At 42.1% G+C, this 21,757-nt stretch overlaps 1 protein-coding gene across 1 annotated transcript in view; it reads right to left on the reverse strand.

Annotated features, from left to right (window-relative positions):
* Window positions 1-21,757, reverse strand: part of LOC101862460 (E3 ubiquitin-protein ligase UBR5) — a 63,250-nt gene that overhangs the window by 21,904 nt on the left and 19,589 nt on the right. The window contains exons 17-33 of the mRNA XM_035973058.1: window positions 21,503-21,752; window positions 14,687-14,823; window positions 13,614-13,745; window positions 13,007-13,121; window positions 12,365-12,516; window positions 11,145-11,466; window positions 10,056-10,443; window positions 8,804-9,164; window positions 7,047-7,173; window positions 6,801-6,906; window positions 5,967-6,133; window positions 4,973-5,153; window positions 4,519-4,686; window positions 3,101-3,233; window positions 1,905-2,042; window positions 1,120-1,404; window positions 76-323 (exon numbers count right to left, since the gene is read on the reverse strand). Coding sequence (XP_035828951.1) covers window positions 76-323; window positions 1,120-1,404; window positions 1,905-2,042; window positions 3,101-3,233; window positions 4,519-4,686; window positions 4,973-5,153; window positions 5,967-6,133; window positions 6,801-6,906; window positions 7,047-7,173; window positions 8,804-9,164; window positions 10,056-10,443; window positions 11,145-11,466; window positions 12,365-12,516; window positions 13,007-13,121; window positions 13,614-13,745; window positions 14,687-14,823; window positions 21,503-21,752 — 3,410 coding nt within the window. The remainder of the gene's footprint in view (window positions 1-75; window positions 324-1,119; window positions 1,405-1,904; window positions 2,043-3,100; window positions 3,234-4,518; window positions 4,687-4,972; window positions 5,154-5,966; window positions 6,134-6,800; window positions 6,907-7,046; window positions 7,174-8,803; window positions 9,165-10,055; window positions 10,444-11,144; window positions 11,467-12,364; window positions 12,517-13,006; window positions 13,122-13,613; window positions 13,746-14,686; window positions 14,824-21,502; window positions 21,753-21,757) is intronic.

Here is a 21,757-nt window from a genome sequence, read left to right on the forward strand (position 1 = left end):
ACACACACACACAACACCATACCCCAACACATTCCCCCTCCCCCACCTCTCCGCCCCACACACACACACAAATACCTGCAGCTTCTGTTCTTCCTGTGCAGTGACCTCCAGCACCAGGGGCAGGCTGGGTGTGAGGGCGTGGTAGTACGGCACCACGTTCAGCAGGTCCGTCACCTGGCGCAGCACAATGCCGAAGGCCCGAGCCAGCTGGCTAGCCGTCGTCGCCATGGTGACGGGGCTGTCCTGGTTGGTCACCGTGGGGCCCGCCACCGACACAGACCGCCGTAGAGTGGATGGGTCAATGTAGATCAGGCTGTTGCCTCCTAGTGAAGACAGGACCGAAAAATAAACAAAACATTGAAGAATTTTAAAGAAAGGGTGGGGTGGGGGTTGGTGCTGTTTTGAATACGACAAGAAGCCCACACATGTTGACATAATAACGACCACTTTGCGGAAAGGATAAAACCAGATACACGGACTGGAACAACGCAGGGATAGAAATACAAGAGCCTACCAGTAGCCACCTCACCTCCAATCACCCATTTTTGGGAGCACAACCCGCGAGTGAGGAAGTTTGGGGTTGGGTTTTTTTTTTCATAGAGTATCAATTTCCATCTGTCTTCTGGAATGCTGTATCCAACCCAACTGAGTTGGCTCTCACAGGCACGGTCAAAGCACCTGCCTCCTAAATGATCTAAGTTGTGTAATGATGTAAAAGCATTTACAACTATCCCAACCTTTTTTAAAATTTCAATCATCTTCATCCCCCCTTCGAGGTCGGTGATTACTTCCTTTTGGCATTTGCTTTGGTAATAGTTGGGGGTTTTTTAAACAAATAATTTTGCTTTAACCTTTGTTTTGGTATGAGTATTTTTTACAACCCTTTTTGCAACACAAACAGGTCATATTAGAGTCGAAGATTACAGGCGTTACTAAACAGTAACATACAAAGAAAAGGAGGAGAGATAAGGACGATATTTTTGTTTGGTTGCTGCCCTGTTGAGGGTGCCATGCAGTGTTTTGTGGGCATAGGTAAATTACCGAATGAGCTAGTTTTTTAACGAGTTCGAAAGAAAGTGAACAAGCAATAACCCCCCCAAACGTAATCACCAAACCTACCGGCAGTGCTCGTTGTGGTAGTCGTGGTTGGGGTGCGGCTGGTAGAGCTGGTAGTGGCGGGCTCCCGCGGGCGGATGGCCCACTGCATGGTGTGTGGGGCCTGCAGGGTGCGCTGTCCCTGGGCCCCCGGCCCGCCGGCCGTCGACGGTCGCTCCAGCTGCTCGTCCAGGTAGATGAACTCGTCCGTGTCCCGCTCCTCACTCTCGCCTGCCTCGCTCTCGTAGTCCTCCTCCTGGTTGGAAGAGTCTCCAGAGTCCTCCGAGAAGTGGGCCAGGCTGCCCAGGCCTGAAAACATCCACAAATTCGTTTGAGTAAAGAGAAGCACATCGACGTAATAATGGTCATTTAGAGCTGGGAAAAAGTAAGACAAACAGACAGTGACAACAAGGGGAAGACTTTGTTGGAGTGTCTGAATAAAAAAAAGCATATTGATGCAATTACAGGAAAGTGGGAAGACATGGAGAGACATCAAGCGACTAGCCCAGGACAGGGAAAGGTGGAAAGTGTTTGTTCGTGGCCTAAATCTTAATCCAGGGTGAGAAAGGCAATGATGATGATGATGATGACATTGATGCAATAATGGGCCTTTAGTGCTTGCCCTCCAACCACCCGCTTGAAACCGACAACACATCAAATTGTGTTAAAAAGCCATAGGAGTAAGACGAACACATCATACCAGTAAGACAGACTAACACATCGCATTGTGTAACAACACTATACGAGTATAACATCGCCATACGAGTAACACTAACACATTCACATGATACTGCCACACATATGCCTACCTGCGTCTGAGCCGGCCGTTGCCATGGTAACTGCTGACCTCTGCACACTCACGTTGTCCTGGTTGCTGTGGCTGCTCTCGCTGTCGCTGTCCGATTCCTCCGTCAGCATAACCAGGCTCATGTCACTTTCTGCCGGGCCTGCAGGGACCACACCATTGTTTGAGAGAAGAAAAAAAACATTGTCACAAGAAGTGAAAAATGAGCGAAATTGTCTCAGTTGCAATACGGTAATTGTTTCTTAAGAGGCCTAACCTCTGAATGTAACGTCCACCTCTGATAGGACGGAACCAAATGGGAAAATCAGTGTTAAAATATACCGGTGATGCGTACAGCTGCCCATATGCCTAGCTACCGGTACAACGGTGGGTGAGGCCCCGTCCCCAACCCGGTTCAGGCGCGTTTACTACACAAGACCCTATTGACTATTTTGAAGATCTTTCTGAATCAGATGCTGGTAATAACAAGGACTACCCTTAGTGGGATATGGAATGAGATTCTGACGATCATACGTGTTAAAAATATATCGCTCAGGAGCTCAAACAGAGGGACACAGTAGCTTCAGGAGGTCAAGGCTCAAAGGTTTAAGTGCCTTTCCCGAAGACACAACGTCAAACCAAGCTAAACTTTGAACCCAAAGACCAGCAATCTTACTACTACGAGTCCTGTGGCCTAATCACTAGCTACCTACACCACCAAAAAATAGCCACCACTAAATACAGGGACATGTAAAATACACCCGACAGAAACTACAGAAAGAAAGAAAGAAAGAAAGAAAGAAAGAAAGAAAGAAAGAAAGAGAGAAAGAAAGACAGAAAGACAGAAAGAACAGAAAGCAAGAAACAAAGAAAGACAGACACAATAAAAAGACATGAAGAAAGTAATAAAAAAAGAGAGCAAGAAAGAGCAAGAAAACAAGAAAGAAACGAAGAAGGGCCTCCCAGTAGCCCGCACCCCTCAACAAACACAGATACAAAAACGTATCTCAACAAACTCTCCGTTTACGAACTACGCACCCTCCAACAACCACAGATACAAAAACGTATCTCAACAAACTCTCCGTTTACAAACTACGCACCCTCCAACAACCACAGATACAAAAACGTATCTCAACAAACTCTCCGTTTACAAACTACGCACCCTCCAACAAACACAGAAACAAAAACCTATCTGAACAAACTCTCCGTTCACGAACTCACCGTCCTCCGGGTCAGGTGCCGGCTGCTCAGGGTCGTGGTCCAGGTCCTGGTCCGAGTGGACCGACTGTCGGTCGTCGCGGTCCTCCCGGTCACTGTGCTCGTCGTCCACTTGCATACTCTCCACCACCTCCACCTGGGAAGACATTGTTCAGCAAAACGCAGCGTGAGTAAATTGGTTAGTGCAGCAAAGAAAACTGGTCGTCAGCAAACTTTTCGATGGACTATGCCCAAAATTTGGATTCCCCCCCTTTTTTCGTCAGAGGTAATGGTCGCATATATGCTCAAGAAATATTTTGTGGAAATTTTAATTCTAAATGTAGAAAATAAAAGGCAAGAAAAAATACGAGTAGGTACAATTGTTAAAAGAAAAATAGATCTAGTTTTTTTTCTCGCTTTCCTGAAAAATGTCACTCTCTGGACTTAGTTCATTTGAACAGCTTGTCGACTAAATGTCTCGCTAAGGGCAAAGAAATTACTCGCGAGTGACGGCAGGAACAAAAAGCTTTCATGCAGTGGTGTGTGTGTAAAAATATTTGCCACAATTCTGTTCCTTATCTTTAAAAAAAAAACCTATTTGTGAGGCATTGTGGTGAAATCAGGCGCTTGTTAAAATTATGAAATTGAAGAAACAGTTATTTTTTTCTCCAGTTTGGCAACTTTTATCAATTTTTGGGGGTTTTCTTTGGCTCAACACCTTTTAGGTCCATATGAAACACATTTCCATGTGAATTTTACTGTAAAACGTAGATTAATGGGACAAAAAATGTAGATTTTCAGTTTTCACGGACTGTCAAGCTAAAGAAGTTATAAAACTTTGGTGGCCATTTTCTCGATACTTTAACCGCTGAAACCATGTCATCTCCACGTCCTTCCATCGCAAATATTTTTACTTTTATTTACCATAGATGGGTGTTTTGTCATAAAAAGCAAGGCAAATGAATAAGCTTTTAGACGATGCCATTAACTCCATATGCCTAAAAATTGACAAGCGTCTGATTCCACCATGTCGTGGCACATCATTTTATGTACATCTGTGGGTCTCTGAATAAAAGCATAAGACTTCAAAAAATAAAAATTTTAATGATGTCACAGCAGCCAAATTCCTTTGTTCCTTTACAAAGAATGTGCTAAACAAAGATCTAAGTATTTAATTGAATCCAGTGAGGTACATTTAGTTACTAGCTCAAGTGTTCATCGTGGGAAAACATGCTGCACAATACAAACGACCCGAAACTACCAGCAAATCCACTTGCCCAAACTTATTTTTTGGTGTTTTAAGACGCCTGCAACCGCATAAGGTCATATGAGCGTCCCGGACACATTAAACATAGAATAATTTGCACGTATGGCGGCCGAAGCCTACTCTTATCCATTTTGGACCACCAAGCGATCTTATTTTCTGAAAAACTTCCACCTACCTCCTCAATGTCCACCGGCATCCGCTCATCGTCGGCGGGAGGTCTGGAGGAGGGCTGCGACCTGTGGCGGGGTGACCGGTGGCTCACTATCGGCATCCTCTGGGCAGTGCTATCAGCCGATGAAGGCCGAGGGGGTAATGGATCCAAAGCAAACAGCTCTTCGCTGCCCTGAAGAGAGAAAAACCATGTGAATTGTGAGACCTTCACTACAACGGAGGGAAAAAATCTTCTCTCACTTTGGCGATGTAGTCTGAGGTGCCCTAGCACAATGCTAGATACATTGTCTCTCAGACAATAGGAGAAAAACATAAACATACCTGCACACACACACACTTACAAACACAAACATTCTACATACACAGTATCGTGCACTGTCACATACACACTAACAAACACAAACATACTACATACAAAAGTTTTTTAAAAACCCAAAATAGTCTTGTTTTTCACTAACCTGAACAGCATCCGAGTTGATGCTGACCAGCGCGAAGGGCGCGGTGGGTCGGGCTACACCCATGCGCACGGGGGCGATAAGGGCGTCCGCCATCTGGCACAGCTCCTCGATGGCGATGGTGATCAGCGCCTGGAACACTCTCTTGCACTTCATCAGCGGCTGGCATGGCTGGGCATGGAGGCTGCCAGATGGTCACAGAAAAAAAAAGAAGAAAACATCCAGTGAGTTGGTTTAATAGCTTCATCCATCGACAACACAAAAACATAGTATAGAAAAGTATGTCCAACATAATTATGTTCATTTAGTGAAGGGGAAAAAACAAGACAATACAAACAACAGAGGGGAAAGATTTTTTTTTCCTTTGCTTTAGTAAGAGTTTCACAGCACTTGCAACAAAATAACGTTATATAAGTGCTGAGGATTAGACGTTTCACATGAGAGTAACAAACACAAAAAAAGAGAGATGAAGACGATAGATGTTTGATAGGAAAGAAGGAGCAAACCACACCAGAGCACTAGCCAACCATCCACAAACATGATTTCTTTTTTACAGTAAAAATGTTTTAAAATTATAATGAAACAGAATTTAACACAGGCAGAATCAGACAACATTTTCTCCTGTGATAAATACTTTCATGGTCAACCATTTTCAAACTGACTTGGCTCAATACACAAACCAAGAGAGTCTGTTAACACGTTAAGGACAAAGCGGACACATACTCCGACAGTAGCAGATCAAAATCAAAGTTGCGGGATATTTCGAACCATCATACAGACTAGAAAAAAAAAAATGCGTATATTATAGTATACATTATTGTTATCTGTCTTTTTAAGTACCAAATAAAGGAAACAGAATTGAAAACTATGCATGAATAAGTTTTTTCTTCTTTTAGTATTCCGGAACATCGTGTCTTAAAGAGTTTGAATGAACAGAATGCACGTCCGCAAAGAGTTGAATAACTACACGCAAGCACACAGAGTCAGTGGTACTTACCCTCGTTTCTTGCCGGAGGCAGGTAACATGCCAATGTTGAGAACCACAAAGACACGGGCCACCGAGCGCACGAACCGGCGAGTCACCTGGCGCGCCTCGTCACGCCGCGCAGCACTCTCCTCTGTCTGCATCTCTCGGATCAACGTCGACAGCAGGGTGTCCAACATCTGAGGGGAACAAACAGAGCAACAGCTTTTAGTTTTTTTAGTTTTTGTAGAGGTTTTACAGCATTTGCAACTGCATAAGGTCATATGAGTGCCAGAAGATTAGAGGTGTTACAAGAGAGTAACAAACATAAAAAAGAAGAAGGGGAGATAAGGACGATAGATGTTTCATAGGAAAGAAGAAGCAAACCACACCAGAGCACCCACCAACCACCCACGGCAACAGCTTGAGACTAGCTGAATACACTTTGTCAGACTATTAGTCAAACGATAAAAGGGCCACCACTTCTTGAGGGCCACTGGTGGTGGTACCAAAACAGTCAATTCTCATACATTTAGAGACCAATTTTCCCCACTGACTGACACAAAACGGGGTCTCGGGGCCAAGTATAACTCTTCATATCTTATGCTCCTAATCTCGCCACAGGGCAAAGAACTCCGATTTAAATATGTCTATTAAGACATCCAACTCCATGAAAACCACTTCTTTTTGTCTCTTTTGAAATAATACCTCCCCCCCCCCCCCCCCCCAACACACATCTCCATTTATTTACTTGCTACATTACATCACACCCACACAGAGCGCTCCAATTCGTCTAACCAAACAATTCTGGTAAAACTGCCCCATGTTTCTGTATACCTCTCATGTGTCAACCCCCCCGCTTCTCACCTCGTTGCTACACTTGACCAGCATGCAATGGGTGAACTTGTCCAGCCTCGCAGTGCCGCTTTGACTCTCCAGATAAATCTGCTCCTCGTAGATCAGGTCAGGACCCCTGTGCAGGGAGGGAAATGACAAGGAAGAAAGAAAAATAAGCTGGGAGCAAAGCAAAAAAACAAATTGGAAAAATTTTTCAGCTGAAAAGACAACTCAAACCCCAAATGCCAATTAATCCAAAAGCAAAAAGATCCGTACCCAGCAGTTGGTGGCTTGAGACCACTGGTCAGCATGGCCTTGACCGCCATCCAGTCATTGAGGATGCGCTCCAGGGCACGGCGACTGAAGCGGGGCGGCTCCAAGTCGTGCTCTGGCATCTCTACATCTGGGGGAAAGAGAGAGATTGTTTGTTAGGTCGAGTAAAGAGACAAGATCATGGAGCAATCAAAATACCTGTCCTTGCAGCGGGGGAGTAGGGGTGTGTGTGTGTGTGTGTGTGTGTGTGTGTGTGTGTGTGTATGTGTGCATGTTAGACGTACAGCTAAAAAGGGGAAACAAAAAAAGAGTCTATTATCTGTGTTCAACTTACAGATACAAAAGAACTTTCTTACTATCTAGAATAAGGCTACTGCCAGAATAAACATCAACGTGTATTGCCATTTCGAGAATGTATCTACACAACTCTAAATGTCTTGTAATTAAATTCTTGCATATGGTTGACTGATGCATCTAATGTGATATGCACATTTTGTCAGCTTTATTTTTCTTTTCATACTGAATTTTAATGAAATATATAATTTAATTTTTATGTATACCAGTACCTGCATGTGTTTTTACGGTCCTGTACAGCCAAGAAAAATTTCCTTATGGGACACTAAAGTATTATCATGACTTGCTTTTAAAGAAGAAACAAACTGTTGCATGGAAGCCGTGTGTCAGTTGGAGGGTCTCAATTCGAGTAACAAAAGCTTGAGAAAACGCACGCAGTCAACATCTTCCAGTAGGTGCTCATACATTTACTTGATCTTTTAACACACTTATCGCATTTGGTCTCAGCCAGGCCTGTGGATCATCACCTGTTCCACTGTACAGCCCTAAATGACATCACAGCTACCCTTCTTCCTAAGAGACCAAACATCGACAACACACTCTATGGAACATTACAGCAACTGCACCAAACCTGCACTTATCACTACATGGCATTGGACAGAAGGGCGAGAGCCCAGCTGTTGCTGGATCGATCACAACAACAATAACATCTCAGCCAGGCAAACTTCTATCAACTTAACTCTTTTGCTTTTGAATATCACTTATGCCCCCATGAGGTGACAATTTAATGAGAGTCACATGACCGAAGAGAAAAATAAAGAGAGCAACAGCATACGCAAATCTCCTCATAACCACATTTTATTTCAGCGAGGCAAAATACTATCAACAAAGTTACTGTATGTCTTGTTTGCCACCTATATTTTAGGAAGCGTCGCGGGGGGAAAAATCCCACATAACCTGAACAAAAAAATAATGGATAGCATATATATAGCACAAAATCCCACTCAATAGCAAGCTCTGCCTGCTTTACAATCAACATTATTCCCCAAGCAGACCTAACAGTGATAGCATTCTGAAACAATCTCAACTTCTTGGGAAGCTGTCATTTCATAAGTGCTATATACACTAACATTCTGACAAGATCTTTGATTTATTCAAATGTCAGCTGAAGACATTTCGGTTTTTATATTGATGTTTTACATTACTGTTGTACAGAATTGTAAAGAGCTCAGAGCCTTTGTACTTTAATCGGGGTTGAGCGCAACATAAATGTCAATAATGATTATGATTATTATCTTTCACTGTCTAGACAAAGGTAAAAGAAAAGAGAGCAACGATGGTTGCAGAGGCTGTGTACTTTAATCGGGGTTGAGCGAAAAATAAATGTCACTTATTATTATCATCATCATTATTATCTTTTGCTGTCAAGACAAGGGAAAAAGAAAAGAGCAACGATGGTCACACACCTAAATCTCCCAGCTGGGCCTTGCGGCTGCCCGACACGCGGGCCCTGGCGGGCTTGTACTCGCGCTGCTCCACCAGCTGGCGGCCCACCGTCTGCACCAGGAAGAGCAGGATGTTGTCCCCCCGCGAGTTGGGCGCCGTGACCAGGTCCGTGTAGCGCAGCAGCTGGTTCAGCAGCGAGAGGCGGGCCGACTGCACGCCCGCCACCAGCGCCTTGCACTTGCACTTCTCCCAGCAGTCACAGTAGGCCGTGGGCGAGGTCTTCTTCAGCTTGCAGTCGTGGCCCTTGTGGCAGACGCGGGCGCACTCGGTGCAGCAGCAGAAGGTTCCCGTCAGCCCGCATGTCTTGCACTCAAATATGTCCTTGGGGCCATGACCACGAGCAGGGGGACGGGGAGGGGGAGGAAGAGGAGGGGCAGTTGAGGAGGAGGAAGCGGAGGAGGAGGAGGAGGAGGAGGAGGAGGAGGAAGAAGACTTCTATAAGGCAACGGAAAAATTACAGTTGAAGATTTTTTTTTTTAACTGTTCTCAATGACAGGGATGGGTATGACTCTTTGAAAAAAATTAAAACATGAAAAAAAAAAACCAAACAATATTAAAAATTTAAAATTATGTTTAAACAACAATGTGATTAAAATTTCAAGAGAATGAACATTTTCTTTTTCATTCAGGTTGAAAATTATCAGTTTCTGAGTGCTATAAAAAAACACTGAGAATGCCCATCCTTGTAAAAACAAATGCAGAAAACAGGTTCAGACAAGATACCATTTCCAACATATAGAAAAGTATAGCAAATACAAAATATCAATTGTACTCTATAATACTCAAGAAACAACAATACATGAAACAAAAAACCCAATGGTAAACAAATAATATCACAGTTGCGCCCAGAAAGGGGAGGTGGAAAGAGAGGAACAAGAAGAAAAATAAAAATAAAATAGACATGATGTCAATCGTTAATCCTATTTTCAACACTAAATTATTATTCTCCTGAGGCACTTCAAGAAAGAAAAGAAAAGAAAAAGAAAGAGAAAAAGAAAAAGGAAAGCATAAAAAATTGCATTAAGTACTTTAGGAAAAAACATGCAATCCATATGCTACATTAAGAAAATAAACTATAAAAAACAAAAAACAACCCCCTGTCCCGCTCTCGGGAAAGGTTGAGAACGTTTGTTCATGGTCTATATCCTGACCAAGGATGAGAGAGGAAATGTTAATGATGACTACGATGATGATGATGTCCCGCACACTCACTTGATGGATGTGCTCGGCGCCGGTCCAGGTGAAGCTGCAGGTGTCGTTGGCGCAGATCACGTGCAGCGGCGAGTTGTCCAGGCTGGAGCCCGGCGGGTAGATCATTGACAGCAGCATGTCCATCTGCACCGCGTCGCGCGACGGCGCTGCTGCTCCTCCTGCTGCTGCTGCTCCTCCCGCCCCACCTCCAGCTACACCAACACCACCACTGCTGCTGCTGTTGTTGTTGCTGCTGACACTGCTAGCCTGTTGCTGAGTGGGCATCGCCTCGTCTTGAGGGCCGCGGTTCATCCCCCGTATACTCAGCGCAGTGTGGAACAGGGAGAGAGCGGCTGGATACGCGCGCCCACAGACAGCCTGCATGAACGGCGTGCAGCCTTCAGCGTTCCTGTCGGACAAACAGAAATGAACGACTGTGTAAAAAAAAAGGTCTATTTAAATAAAGAGATTTTTGCTTTATTTCTATTTTCGTAAGAGTTTTACTGAAACTTGCAACACAAGCAGGTCACATTAGTGTCGAAGATTAGTTTGGTTTTGTTTTAGTAGAGGCTTTACTGCACTCACAACTGCATAAGGTCATATAAGTGCCAAGGGGTGGATGTCAACAGAGAAGTTCTTAAAGGGAATCAGACGTACTCTGCTCACCTCTCTAGCTTCAACAGCATAAAGTCTGCTTCAACTATCAATGTACCCCGGAAATAGCTGGTCACAAGAGTCTGACAAACATACAAAAGAAGTAGAGGAAAATGACGATAGAAAAGAATAGGAAATAAAAAGCAGCAGTTCCCTGTTGTAGTTCGGGCACAGTTATGAGCATGACATTGTTGGATCAGCCAGTTTACAATTCTACTGTGCATTAGAACGAGAAATGTCCCTCCTTTGGGAATAGCCTAAAGACACTTTAGTCAGTGGCACCACCCCGGGCAGTATCGAAGACTAGGTTTGCAAGAGAATAAAAAACATTTTTTTTAAATGCCATGCGAAAAGGACAGAAAGAGGAGGAGGAGGAAGAGCAAAAGCAACAACAACTACAAGACAAAGGAGAAGAAAAAGAAGAAGACAACAAGAAGAGAACAAGACCGCACTTACTTGGAGCTGAGCAGCTCAAACAGGTGGGGCTGGAAGACGGGAGCGGCCAGCACCATGTCCAGTATCTGCAGGGCCAGGCCGCGCCGCTCCTTGTCCTCCAGCTTGACCGGACCCAGGCTGACCGTGCTGAACTCTGAACCCGACGACACGCCTGACGGGCCGCTCACCCCTACGCCAGAGCTGCCGCTGCCTCCACCGCCACTACCACCACCACCAGGACCACCACCACCACTGCTACTGCTGCCACTTCCACCACCAGCACCACCACTACCGCCTCCACTGGCTCCTGCCGCCAGACTGGCGTGTCTCGACGGCCACTCGGCTGAAGATGAGAAATGAAAAAAGTGCTCGAGTTGGAACCCATCACACCCCCTTTCCACACAAATTATAAAATCATGCAGCGGTAAATATGTACCATAACACCCCCTTTCCACACAAATTGCAAAATCACGCAGTGAAAGATATGTACCTCTAAAATCAAAGAAAAAAAGAAGCAAAAGAAGTTTCTTTCCATCTGGTATAAGGCTACTGTCAGAATAACCATCAATGTGTATTGCTGTTTCGAATATAAACTTGTATCTATATAACTCTTAAGGTCTTTGAAATTAAATTCCTGCATGTGGTTGAATGATGCATCTGATGTGATATGTACATTTTGTCAGCTTTACTTTTTATATTGAATTTTAATGAGAGCAATATGTTTTTAAAGTCCTGTAAGGCCAAGAAAAATTTCCCCCTAGGACAATAAAGTATTCTCTTATCAATGGCAGGTGAGAATGATAACTATCATTCAGTTCTACATAATGTAGTTTCGTTTGAATACACAAGTTTTACGCCACTTGCAACATAATTGGGTCATATAAGTAGTAATTGGTGGCAAGTTCCAATGATAACCATCACACAGTAGCTTAGTTTTAATACCAGTTTTAGGCTACTTGCAATACAACTAGGTCATGAAAGTGCCAGAGGATAAAGGCATTGAAACAGAGTAACATACATAGAAAAGAAGAAAGAAAGATAAGGACTACAGACAATTTTTAAAACTATCAAATGATATGGGTAGATACTTCTTTGAATTTCAGTTTAAATCTTTACCCTGCATCTTTTCTAGAAATAACAAATTAAGAGAGAGAAAAACACACACAAAAAAAATTTAAAAAACAGCCACACCACAAATGTAACAGACACAACATATAAAAAAAAAACCCAAAAAACCTCACACGACGGAATGGAGTCGTAACTGGGCGGGGGATCCGAGGGCCAGTTGATGGTGGGCACTGCTATCCCTGAGTCGTCTCTGTCCGGGGCGTCCAGCCCGCTCACTCCTCGGGCCGCAGATGAAGCTCTCCGGATCAGCTCACGGACACTCATGCTGGAAAATTGTGAAAATGTGTGGTGATTTTAAAAATTCACTTATGCTGAAATATGATTTTAAAAAATTCGCTCATGTGGAAATACGGTTTTAAAATTGTAATTGAAATGTTAAACCCCCTCCCCCCCCCCCATCATCACAATATAGTTTATTAAGGAGGCAGGCTGCTTCAAATCTATCTACCATATTAAAGAGTATGAAAGCCCATGTATATTTTTGTGAACAGGAGTATATCTGTTGTCTCAATGTGTGCATACTTTAAGCATATACGATTGCATATATTGGTTTTTAATTAATTTTTTTTTTAACGAAAAACTTTGTATGTTCGGAAATGTACATGTATTTGTTTGCATATATATATAAATAAGATTAAGTAAGTATGTATAATATAAAATATTTTTTAAAACAGTGTGTATGAAAACAGGTACACGGGCTTGTTTGAACGTGTAAGAGTAAGTAAGTGCGTATGCGGAGCAACAACTCCCCTCACCTTCTGCTGGCAGAACTCTCCGAGGAGCGAGACTGCAGCGAGGCGATGGCGTCCACGGCACTGGTCACCGCATCCAAGGTGCAGCTGAATGAGCTGGAGCTCAACTGGTTCGAGTCTGGGGGAGGAGGGGAGGAGGAGGAGGGGAGGGGGAGGAGGAGGAAAAGAGAATAAGAGACAACTTTTTTGGGGTTGGTATCTTTCTTTAACGCTTTCTTTGTCTTACTCTTATTGCTTGTTGACCCATTTCTTTTTAATGGATGAATTCAAAGATGGAAGGATGAAAATTAAAAGGAAAAATAGAAGGATACACAAATGGACAGACAAATGAATCAACCGATTTTATGTCTAAAAACCGGAGTGGCTAAGAGTAAACAAATAAAAAGTGGAGACAATTTGCTGTAAAGTAACGTGGTATTAAACCTACCCAAAAAAATTTCAAAAACTTATTAAAGGGGGAAAAAAAGACTTTCAAACACAACTCTGAACAGAAATTTGTGTCACACGCACAAGTGGAGGAGGAGGAAAAAGAGAATAAAGAAAAGGAGGAGGAGGAGGAGGAGAAGGAAGAAAGAGGAGGAGGACGTGCCGAGTCGGATTGAACTTTTACCATTGGCATCAAACTCCTTGTTGGACTGGGGTATGCAGGCGGCCACACACATGTGCAGCAGGTTGCGGTTCCCATCGCAGCGCTCATTCAGCACGTTCAGTAGACTCTGCGGCCTCAGGCTGCCACTCTCTTCTGCAACAACAACCACCAAAACAAGTTGATTGAGTTTTTAAAATATTTTACTGCACCGGCAACAAAATACAGTACGGTCGGATAAGTGCCGAAGATATAGGTGTTACAAGAGTGTAACAAACACACACAAAAAAGGGGGGGGGGGGTGGGAGATAAGGAAGACAGATGTCTGATAAGAAAGAAGGAGCAAAACATGTCAGAGCATCCGCCAACAACCCACAAACAAGTTAGGAAATACCGTCGTCTCTTACCAACATGAGGTCTGACATAAGATTTGCATGACCAGGCAAAGTCTTCTATAAGCTAGGAAAATACAGCCATTTCTTCCTTGACTACAAAGTCCATTGACCAATAAAGACAATATTGACAAATATTAAGCCTGATCTTGTCTTGATTTTCTTTTTTGTTTGGTGAAACCAGAAGAGATCTAATAATACTCCAGATCGTTTCCCCTTTGGAAAGCATTCAACCAATTATTTTATTCTTTTATTGGGGGGAGGGAGACTGGTAAACTGTCCCAAATCTGGGCCATCTGAAAATGGCAAATTTCAACAAAAACTTAATAAATACAGGAACTTGTTACAACCAAATGTCCCTGGCCTCTGGAGCTCCCCTCTCATGAAGACAAGAGAGACGAGCACTTTAGTCAGAGTTCTCTGTCCCTGGCGTTTACTACACACACAGCTACACACAAGCTGCACGTGTGAAAAAGTCCAGGTGGAAAGGCAAACAGGAGAAAGATGAGACCTTAAAAAGCCTATATAATCCACACAAAAGAGTAAACAAAAGAAAAGCAAAAAACAAAACAAAACAAAACAAAAAATTTAAAAAAGAAGAAAAAATAAAACAGGGTTGGTCTCAGGTGACAGAATAGATCATCATGACAACTGGTGCAAATTTCAGACGCAGTGGTAGTTGACGAAAGAATCCGATTTTCTTACTTCGGTCTTCCTCCAGGGAGGCCAGAGTTGCTCGCACTTTCACGATGTCCGAGCGGATGATGTGCGGAATCAGTATCTGGTGCTGAAATGACCAACAAAGAGGAAAACAAATGTAGGCAAATGAAATAAAGGTGTTACTAGAGAGGAACATGCAAAGAAAACAAGGAGGAGCAATAAGGACAATATATGTTTTTTTGCAGGAAAGAAGAAACAAACCACACCAAAACGCCTGCCAACCGCCCACTACGGAAAATGCAAGTTCAAGGCGAGTCAACACAGTAACCTTAAATATATTCCCATCAAAAATAAAGTACAAGATTCATCCCACACTAGACCACCCACTAACCGTCATCACAAAACGGGAGATGAACAAACTAACACTGTAGTGAGGAGACAAATGTCCCTGGCCTCTGGAGCTCCCCTCCCATGAAGACAGGAGAGACGAGCACTTTAGCCAGAGTTCTCTGTCCCTGGCGTTTACTACACACACAACTACACACAAGCTGCACATGTGAAAAAGTCCAGGTAGAAAGACAAGACAATTTAAACTATTCCTTTAAAAACATGTTCCTTCTACTTTTTAAAGCCGTCAGATGATGCAAAAGTCATATTATTCATTCAAAGAAACAACAATAATAATAATAATAATAATAATAATAATGATGATGATGATGATGACGATAATGATAATAATAATTAATATAATGATGATAATAACATATTAATAATAATGAAAATAACCACAACAACAATAATGATAATAATAATAATAATAGATAGATAGATAACAAATGTAAGGCGCAAATTCCCGCTCACCAACAAGCTCTGTGCACTTTACAACAAACTAACATAATTAAGAAATAAAAACCACATCATTGCAGGATGTCTCAGTGCAGCAATCTGAAATGACTTAGGGTCAATGTGTTTTCTTTCTCAAGGACACACCCCACCGACGCTGTCACCACCCATCTTTCAGTCATTTACACTGGACCAGTGTTCTTTACATTTTTGACACAATTACTTTCACCAATCACCTGATTCCTTCCTACCCTCTTTTATAGTTCTGGTATATAACAGTTTTAAATAGATTATATAAGTGTCCAAGGGTAGAGGTGTTACTAGAGGGTAACAAACAAAGAAAACAAGGCATACCAAAGCACCCGCAGACGACCCAAAAAAGGTGCATGGAGATTCAAGGTGAAGGAAATAGCTTATAAAAATCACATTGAAAACAAAAAGTACAAGACTCATCCCACACTAGATCACCCACCAACCGTCATCACAAAATGGGAGATGAACAAACACTGTAGTGAGGAGACAAATGTCCCTGGCCTCTGGAGCTCTCCTCCCATGAAGAGAAGAGAGACGAATACTTTAGCCAGAGTTCTCTGTCCCTGGCGTTTACTACACACACAGCTACATACAAGCTGCACGTGTGAAAAAGTCCAGGTGGAAAGGCAACACAATTTAAACTATTCCTTTAAAAACATGCTCCTTCTGAAGCACACAGATGATGCTAAAGTCACATTCATTCAAAGGAAATAATAATAATAATAACAATGACAATAATAAAAATAGTATTAATAATAATAATGATAATAACAATAATAATAGATAACTGATAGCAAATGTAAGGCGCAAATTCCCGCTCACCAGCAAGCTCTGCTGCACGTGTGAAAAAGTCCAGGTGGAAAGGCAACAGGAAGAAGGCAAGACAACAAACACATTTTAAAAAGAAACAAAAAACATCATAGCCAGATGTCTCAGTGAAGCACCGTAAAAATGACTTAGGGTCAATGTGTTTTCTGGATCAAGGACACACCCCACTGACCCTGTCACCTCCCATCTTTCAGTCATTTATCCAGGACCAGTGTTCTTTAGTTTTGACACAACAAAGTTCACAAATCATCTGATCAATGCTTTCCTTTTTCTTTCTTTCTAGTTTTAGTAAATGTGTTTGGGCACTTGCAACACAAATAGGTCATTAGTGCCCAAGAGTAGAGATATTTCTAGAGAGTAACGTAAAAAGAAAAGGAGGAGAGTTAAGGACAATAGAACCACACCAAAGCGCCTGCCAACCACTTAATAGGGGGCAGGTAGATTCAAGGTGAGTCAACATAATAACATTTACAATTACAAAGGAATCAGCTGAAAATATTCACTTAAAAAAAAAAGTACAAGACTCATCCCACACTAGACTACCCACCAACCGTAATCACAAAACGGGAGACGAACAAACAAACACTGTAGTGAGGAGACAAATGTCCCTGGCCTCTGGAGCTCCCCTCCCATGAAGACAAGAGAGACGAGCACTTTAGCCAGAGTTCTCTGTCCCTGGCGTTTACTACACACACAACTACACACAAGCTGCACGTGTGAAAAAGTCCAGGTGGAAAGGCAAGACAATTCAAACAATTCCTTTTTTAAAAATGTTCCTACCGAAAGAACACAGATGATGAAAAAAAGACATTATTAATTCAAAGGAAATAATAATGATAATAATAATAATAGCAATAATTATAATAATTATAATAATGATAACAATGATGATGATGATAGGGTCAATGTGTTTTCTTGCTCAAGGACACACCCTACTGACGCTGTCATCACCCATCTTACAGTCATTTACATTGGACCAGTGTTTCTAAAGTTTTGCTCAACAAAGTTCACTAAACACCTGACTACTGCCTTTTAAAAAAAAACTTTTTTGGTAACAGTTTTAAATAGATGATATAAGTGTCCAGGGGTAGAGGTAATACTAGACAGTAACATACAAAGAAAAGGAGGAGAAGGGTTTTTTTTCATAAGAGTTTTACGGCACTTGCAACACAATAAAGTCATATACGTGCCCATAAGACTAGAGGTGTTACAAGGGAGTAAAAAAAAAAAAATTTTAAAAGAGGGGAGATAAAGATGATAGACGTTTGATAGGAAAGAAGGAGCAAACCACACCAGAGCACCTGCTAACAGCCCACTAAGGAGCATGGAGGTGTAATGTGAGGGCGGGGGGGGGCAAGTGTCCCTGGCCTCTGGAGCTCCCCTCCCATGAAGACAGGAGAGACGAGCACTTTAGCCAGAGTTCTATGTCCCTGGCGTTTACTACACACACAACTACACACAAGCTGCACGTGTGAAAAAGTCCAGGTGGAAAGGCAAAGAAGAGAAAGGCGAGACAAGACAGTAACTAAAAAATTCCTTTAAAATATATTCTTTCTGAAAGCAAACATGAGATACAAAAGTCATAATGATCATTCAAAGGACACAACAAATTAACATTTCTCTTTTTAACACACCATTGCAAGATGTCTCGGTGTAGCACCCTGATATGACATAGGACCCAAGTGTTTTTTAGCTCAAAAACATCTTTACATTTTTTACACAACCACTCTCACCAACCATCTGATCACTACTTTTTTTATCTAGTTGCAGTAAGTTTTACAGTATTTGCAACACAGATAGATCAAATATGTGTCCTGGAGTAAAGGTGTTACTAGAGAGTAACATACAAAGAAAACAAGGAGGAGCAATAGGGACAATATATGCTTTTTTACAGGAAAGAAGAAACAAACCACACCAAAACGCCTGCCAACCGCCCACTAAGGAAAATGCAAGTTCAAGGCGAGTCAACACAGTAACCTTCAATATATTCACATAAAATACAAAGTACAAGACTCATCCCACACTAGACCACCCACCAACCATCATCACAAAACGGGAGATGAACAAACAAACACTGTAGTGAGGAGACAAATGTCCCTGGCCTCTGGAGCTCCCCTCCCATGAAGACAAGAGAGACGAGCACTTTAGCCAGAGTTCTCTGTCCCTGGCGTTTACTACACACACAACTACACACAAGCTGCACGTGTGAAAAAGTCCAGGTGGAAAGGCAAGACAATTCAAACAATTCCTTTTTTAAAAATGTTCCTACTGAAAGAACACAGATTATGAAAAAAAGACATTATTAATTCAAAGGAAATAATAATAATAATAATAATAATAATTATAATGATTATAATAATGATAATAATGATGATGATGATAGGGTCAATGTGTTTTCTTGCTCAAGGACACACCCCACTGACGCTGTCATCACCCATCTTACAGTCATTTACATTGGACCAGTGTTTTTACAGTTTTGCTCAACAAAGTTCACTAAACACCTGACTACTGCCTTTTTAAAAAAAATAGTTTTGGTAACAGTTTTAAATAGATCATATAAGTGTCCAGGGGTAGAGGTAATACTAGACAGTAACATACAAAGAAAAGGAGGAGAAGGGTTTTTTTTCGTAAGAGTTTTACGGCACTTGCAACACAATAAAGTCATATACGTGCCCATAAGACTAGAGGTGTTACAAGGGAGTAAAAAAAAAAAAATAAAAAAAGAGGAGAGATAAAGATGATAGATGTTTGATAGGAAAGAAGGAGCACCTGCGAACAGCCCAACTAAGGAGCACGGAGGTGCAATGTGGGGAGTGGGGGGGGGGCAAGTGTCCCTTGCCTCTGGAGCTCCCCTCCCATGAAGACAAGACAGACGAGCACTTTAGCCAGAGTTCTCTGTCCCTGGCGTTTACTACACACACAACTACACACAAGCTGCACGTGTGAAAAAGTCCAGGTGGAAAGGCAAACAAGAGAAAGGCGAGACAAGACAGTATCTAAAAAATTCCTTTTAAAAATATTCTTTCTGAAAGCAAACATGTGATACAAAAGTCATATTGATCATTCAAAGGACACAACAAATTAACATTTCTCTTTTTAACACACCATTGCAAGATGTCTCGGTGTAGCACCGTGATATGACATAGGAACCAAGTGTTTTTTAGCTCAAAAACATCTTTACATTTTTTACACAACCACTCTCACCAACCATCTGATCACTACTTTTTTTTTATCTAGTTGCAGTAACAGTTTTACAGTATTTGCAACACAGATAGATCAAATATGTGTCCTGGAGTAAAGGTGTTACTAGAGAGTAACATACAAAGAAAACAAGGAGGAGCAATAGGGACAATATATGCTTTTTTACAGGAAAGAAGAAACAAACCACACCAAAACGCCTGCCAACCGCCCACTAAGGAAAATGTAAGTTCAAGGTGAGTCAACACAGTAACCTTCAATATATTCACATAAAATACAAAGTACAAGACTCATCCCACACTAGATCACCCACTAACCGTCATCACAAAACGGGAGATGAAGAAACAAACACTGTAGTGAGGAGACAAGTGTCCCTGGCCTCTGGAGCTCCCCTCCCATGAAGACAAGAGAGACGAGCACTTTAGCCAGAGTTCTCTGTCCCTGGCGTTTACTACACACACAGCTACACACAAGCTGCACGTGTGAAAAAGTCCAGGTGGAAAGGCAAGTCAATTTAAACAATTCCTTTTTAAAAATGTTCCTTCTAATTCAGAAAGCCCATAGACGATGCAAAAGTCATAAAATTCATTCAAAGGAAACAACAATAATAATAGTAATAATAATGATAATGATGATAGTTAATAATAATGATGATAGTAATAACAATGTTAGTAATAATGATGATAACAATAATAATGATAATAATACATAGATAGCAAATGTAAGGCGCAAATTCCCGCTCACCAATAAGCTCTATGCACTTTACAACAAACACAAAACATTAAGAAATAAAAACCACATCATTGCAGGAAGTCTCAGTGCAGCAACCTGAAATGGCTGGGTCAACGTGTTCCCTCTCACAAGGACACACCCCACTGACGCTGTCATCACCCATCTTACAGTCATTTACATTGGACCAGTGTCCTTTACATTTCTGACACAAGTAGGTTCACCAATCACCTGATTCCTACCCTTTTTTCTAGTTTTTTAAAAGTTTTAGTGGAGGTTTTACGGTGCTCGCAACTGCATAAGAATAAGGCCATATGAGCGCCAGAAGATTAGAGCTGTTACAAGAGAGTAACAAACATAAAAAAGAAGAAGGGGAGAAAAGGACGATAGATGTCTGATAGGAAAGAAGAAGCAAAAACACCAGAGCACCCGCCAACCCCCCATCCTTTTTACTAGTTTTGGTAAGAGTTTTAAACAGATCAAATAAGTGTACAAGGGTAGAGGTGCTACTAGAGGGCAACATACAAAGAAAACAAAGAGGTGCAATAAGGACAATAGATTTTCTATGGGAAAGAAGAAGCAAAGCATACCAGAGCGCCCGCCGACCACCGGATAAAGGGACATGGAGATTCAAGGTGAAGCACCACAACAACATACACAATTCCAAAGGAAGTAGCTTATAAAAATCACATTGAAAATAAAAGTACAAGACTCATCCCACACTAGACCACCCACCAACCGTCATCACAAAACGGGAGACGAACAAACACTGTAGTGAGGAGACAAGTGTCCCTGGCCTCTGGAGCTCCCCTCCCATGAAGACAAGAGAGACGAGCACTTTAGTCAGAGTTCTCTGTCCCTGGCGTTTACTACACACACAGCTACACACAAGCTGCACATGTGAAAAAGTCCAGGTGGAAAGACAATTTAAACAATTTCTTTAAAAAATGTTCCTTCTGAAAGCACACAGATGATGCAAAAGTCAGAGGAGAAGGATGAGACGACACGTCTTTTCTGAAATGTTCGCTAAGAAAGCATGTACGTGATACGTAATTGCCATTACTCTTTATCTAGTAAGAGTTTTACGGCACTTGCAACACAATTAGGTCATATAAGTGCCAAAGAGTAGAGGTGTTACAAGAGAGTAAAAAAACATAAAAAGAAGGAGAAGAGATAAACACCATAAATGTTTGATAATAAAGAAGGAGCACACCACACCAGAGCATCCATTAACCACCCACACTCCAGTTATTCATTTGCTGGTGAGCGGGAATTTGCACTATACAAATGCTATATCTATTACTACTATCATCATCATTCTTTTTTTTTTCTCTTACATTTCCACAGGTGAGCAGCGAGACGTTGCTGGAACGTGTCCCCAGGAAGGCGTCGGCGCTGGTCGGGAACAGACAGTTGTGGTCCACCTTGCCCGTGCTCAGGTTGTGGAAGCTGTAGTAGAGACGCGACCCGCTGCGGCTGATGATG

Source organism: Aplysia californica, unplaced genomic scaffold, assembly GCF_000002075.1.
Source record: "Aplysia californica isolate F4 #8 unplaced genomic scaffold, AplCal3.0 scaffold00976, whole genome shotgun sequence".
NCBI classification, from domain to species: Eukaryota; Metazoa; Mollusca; class Gastropoda; order Aplysiida; family Aplysiidae; genus Aplysia; species Aplysia californica.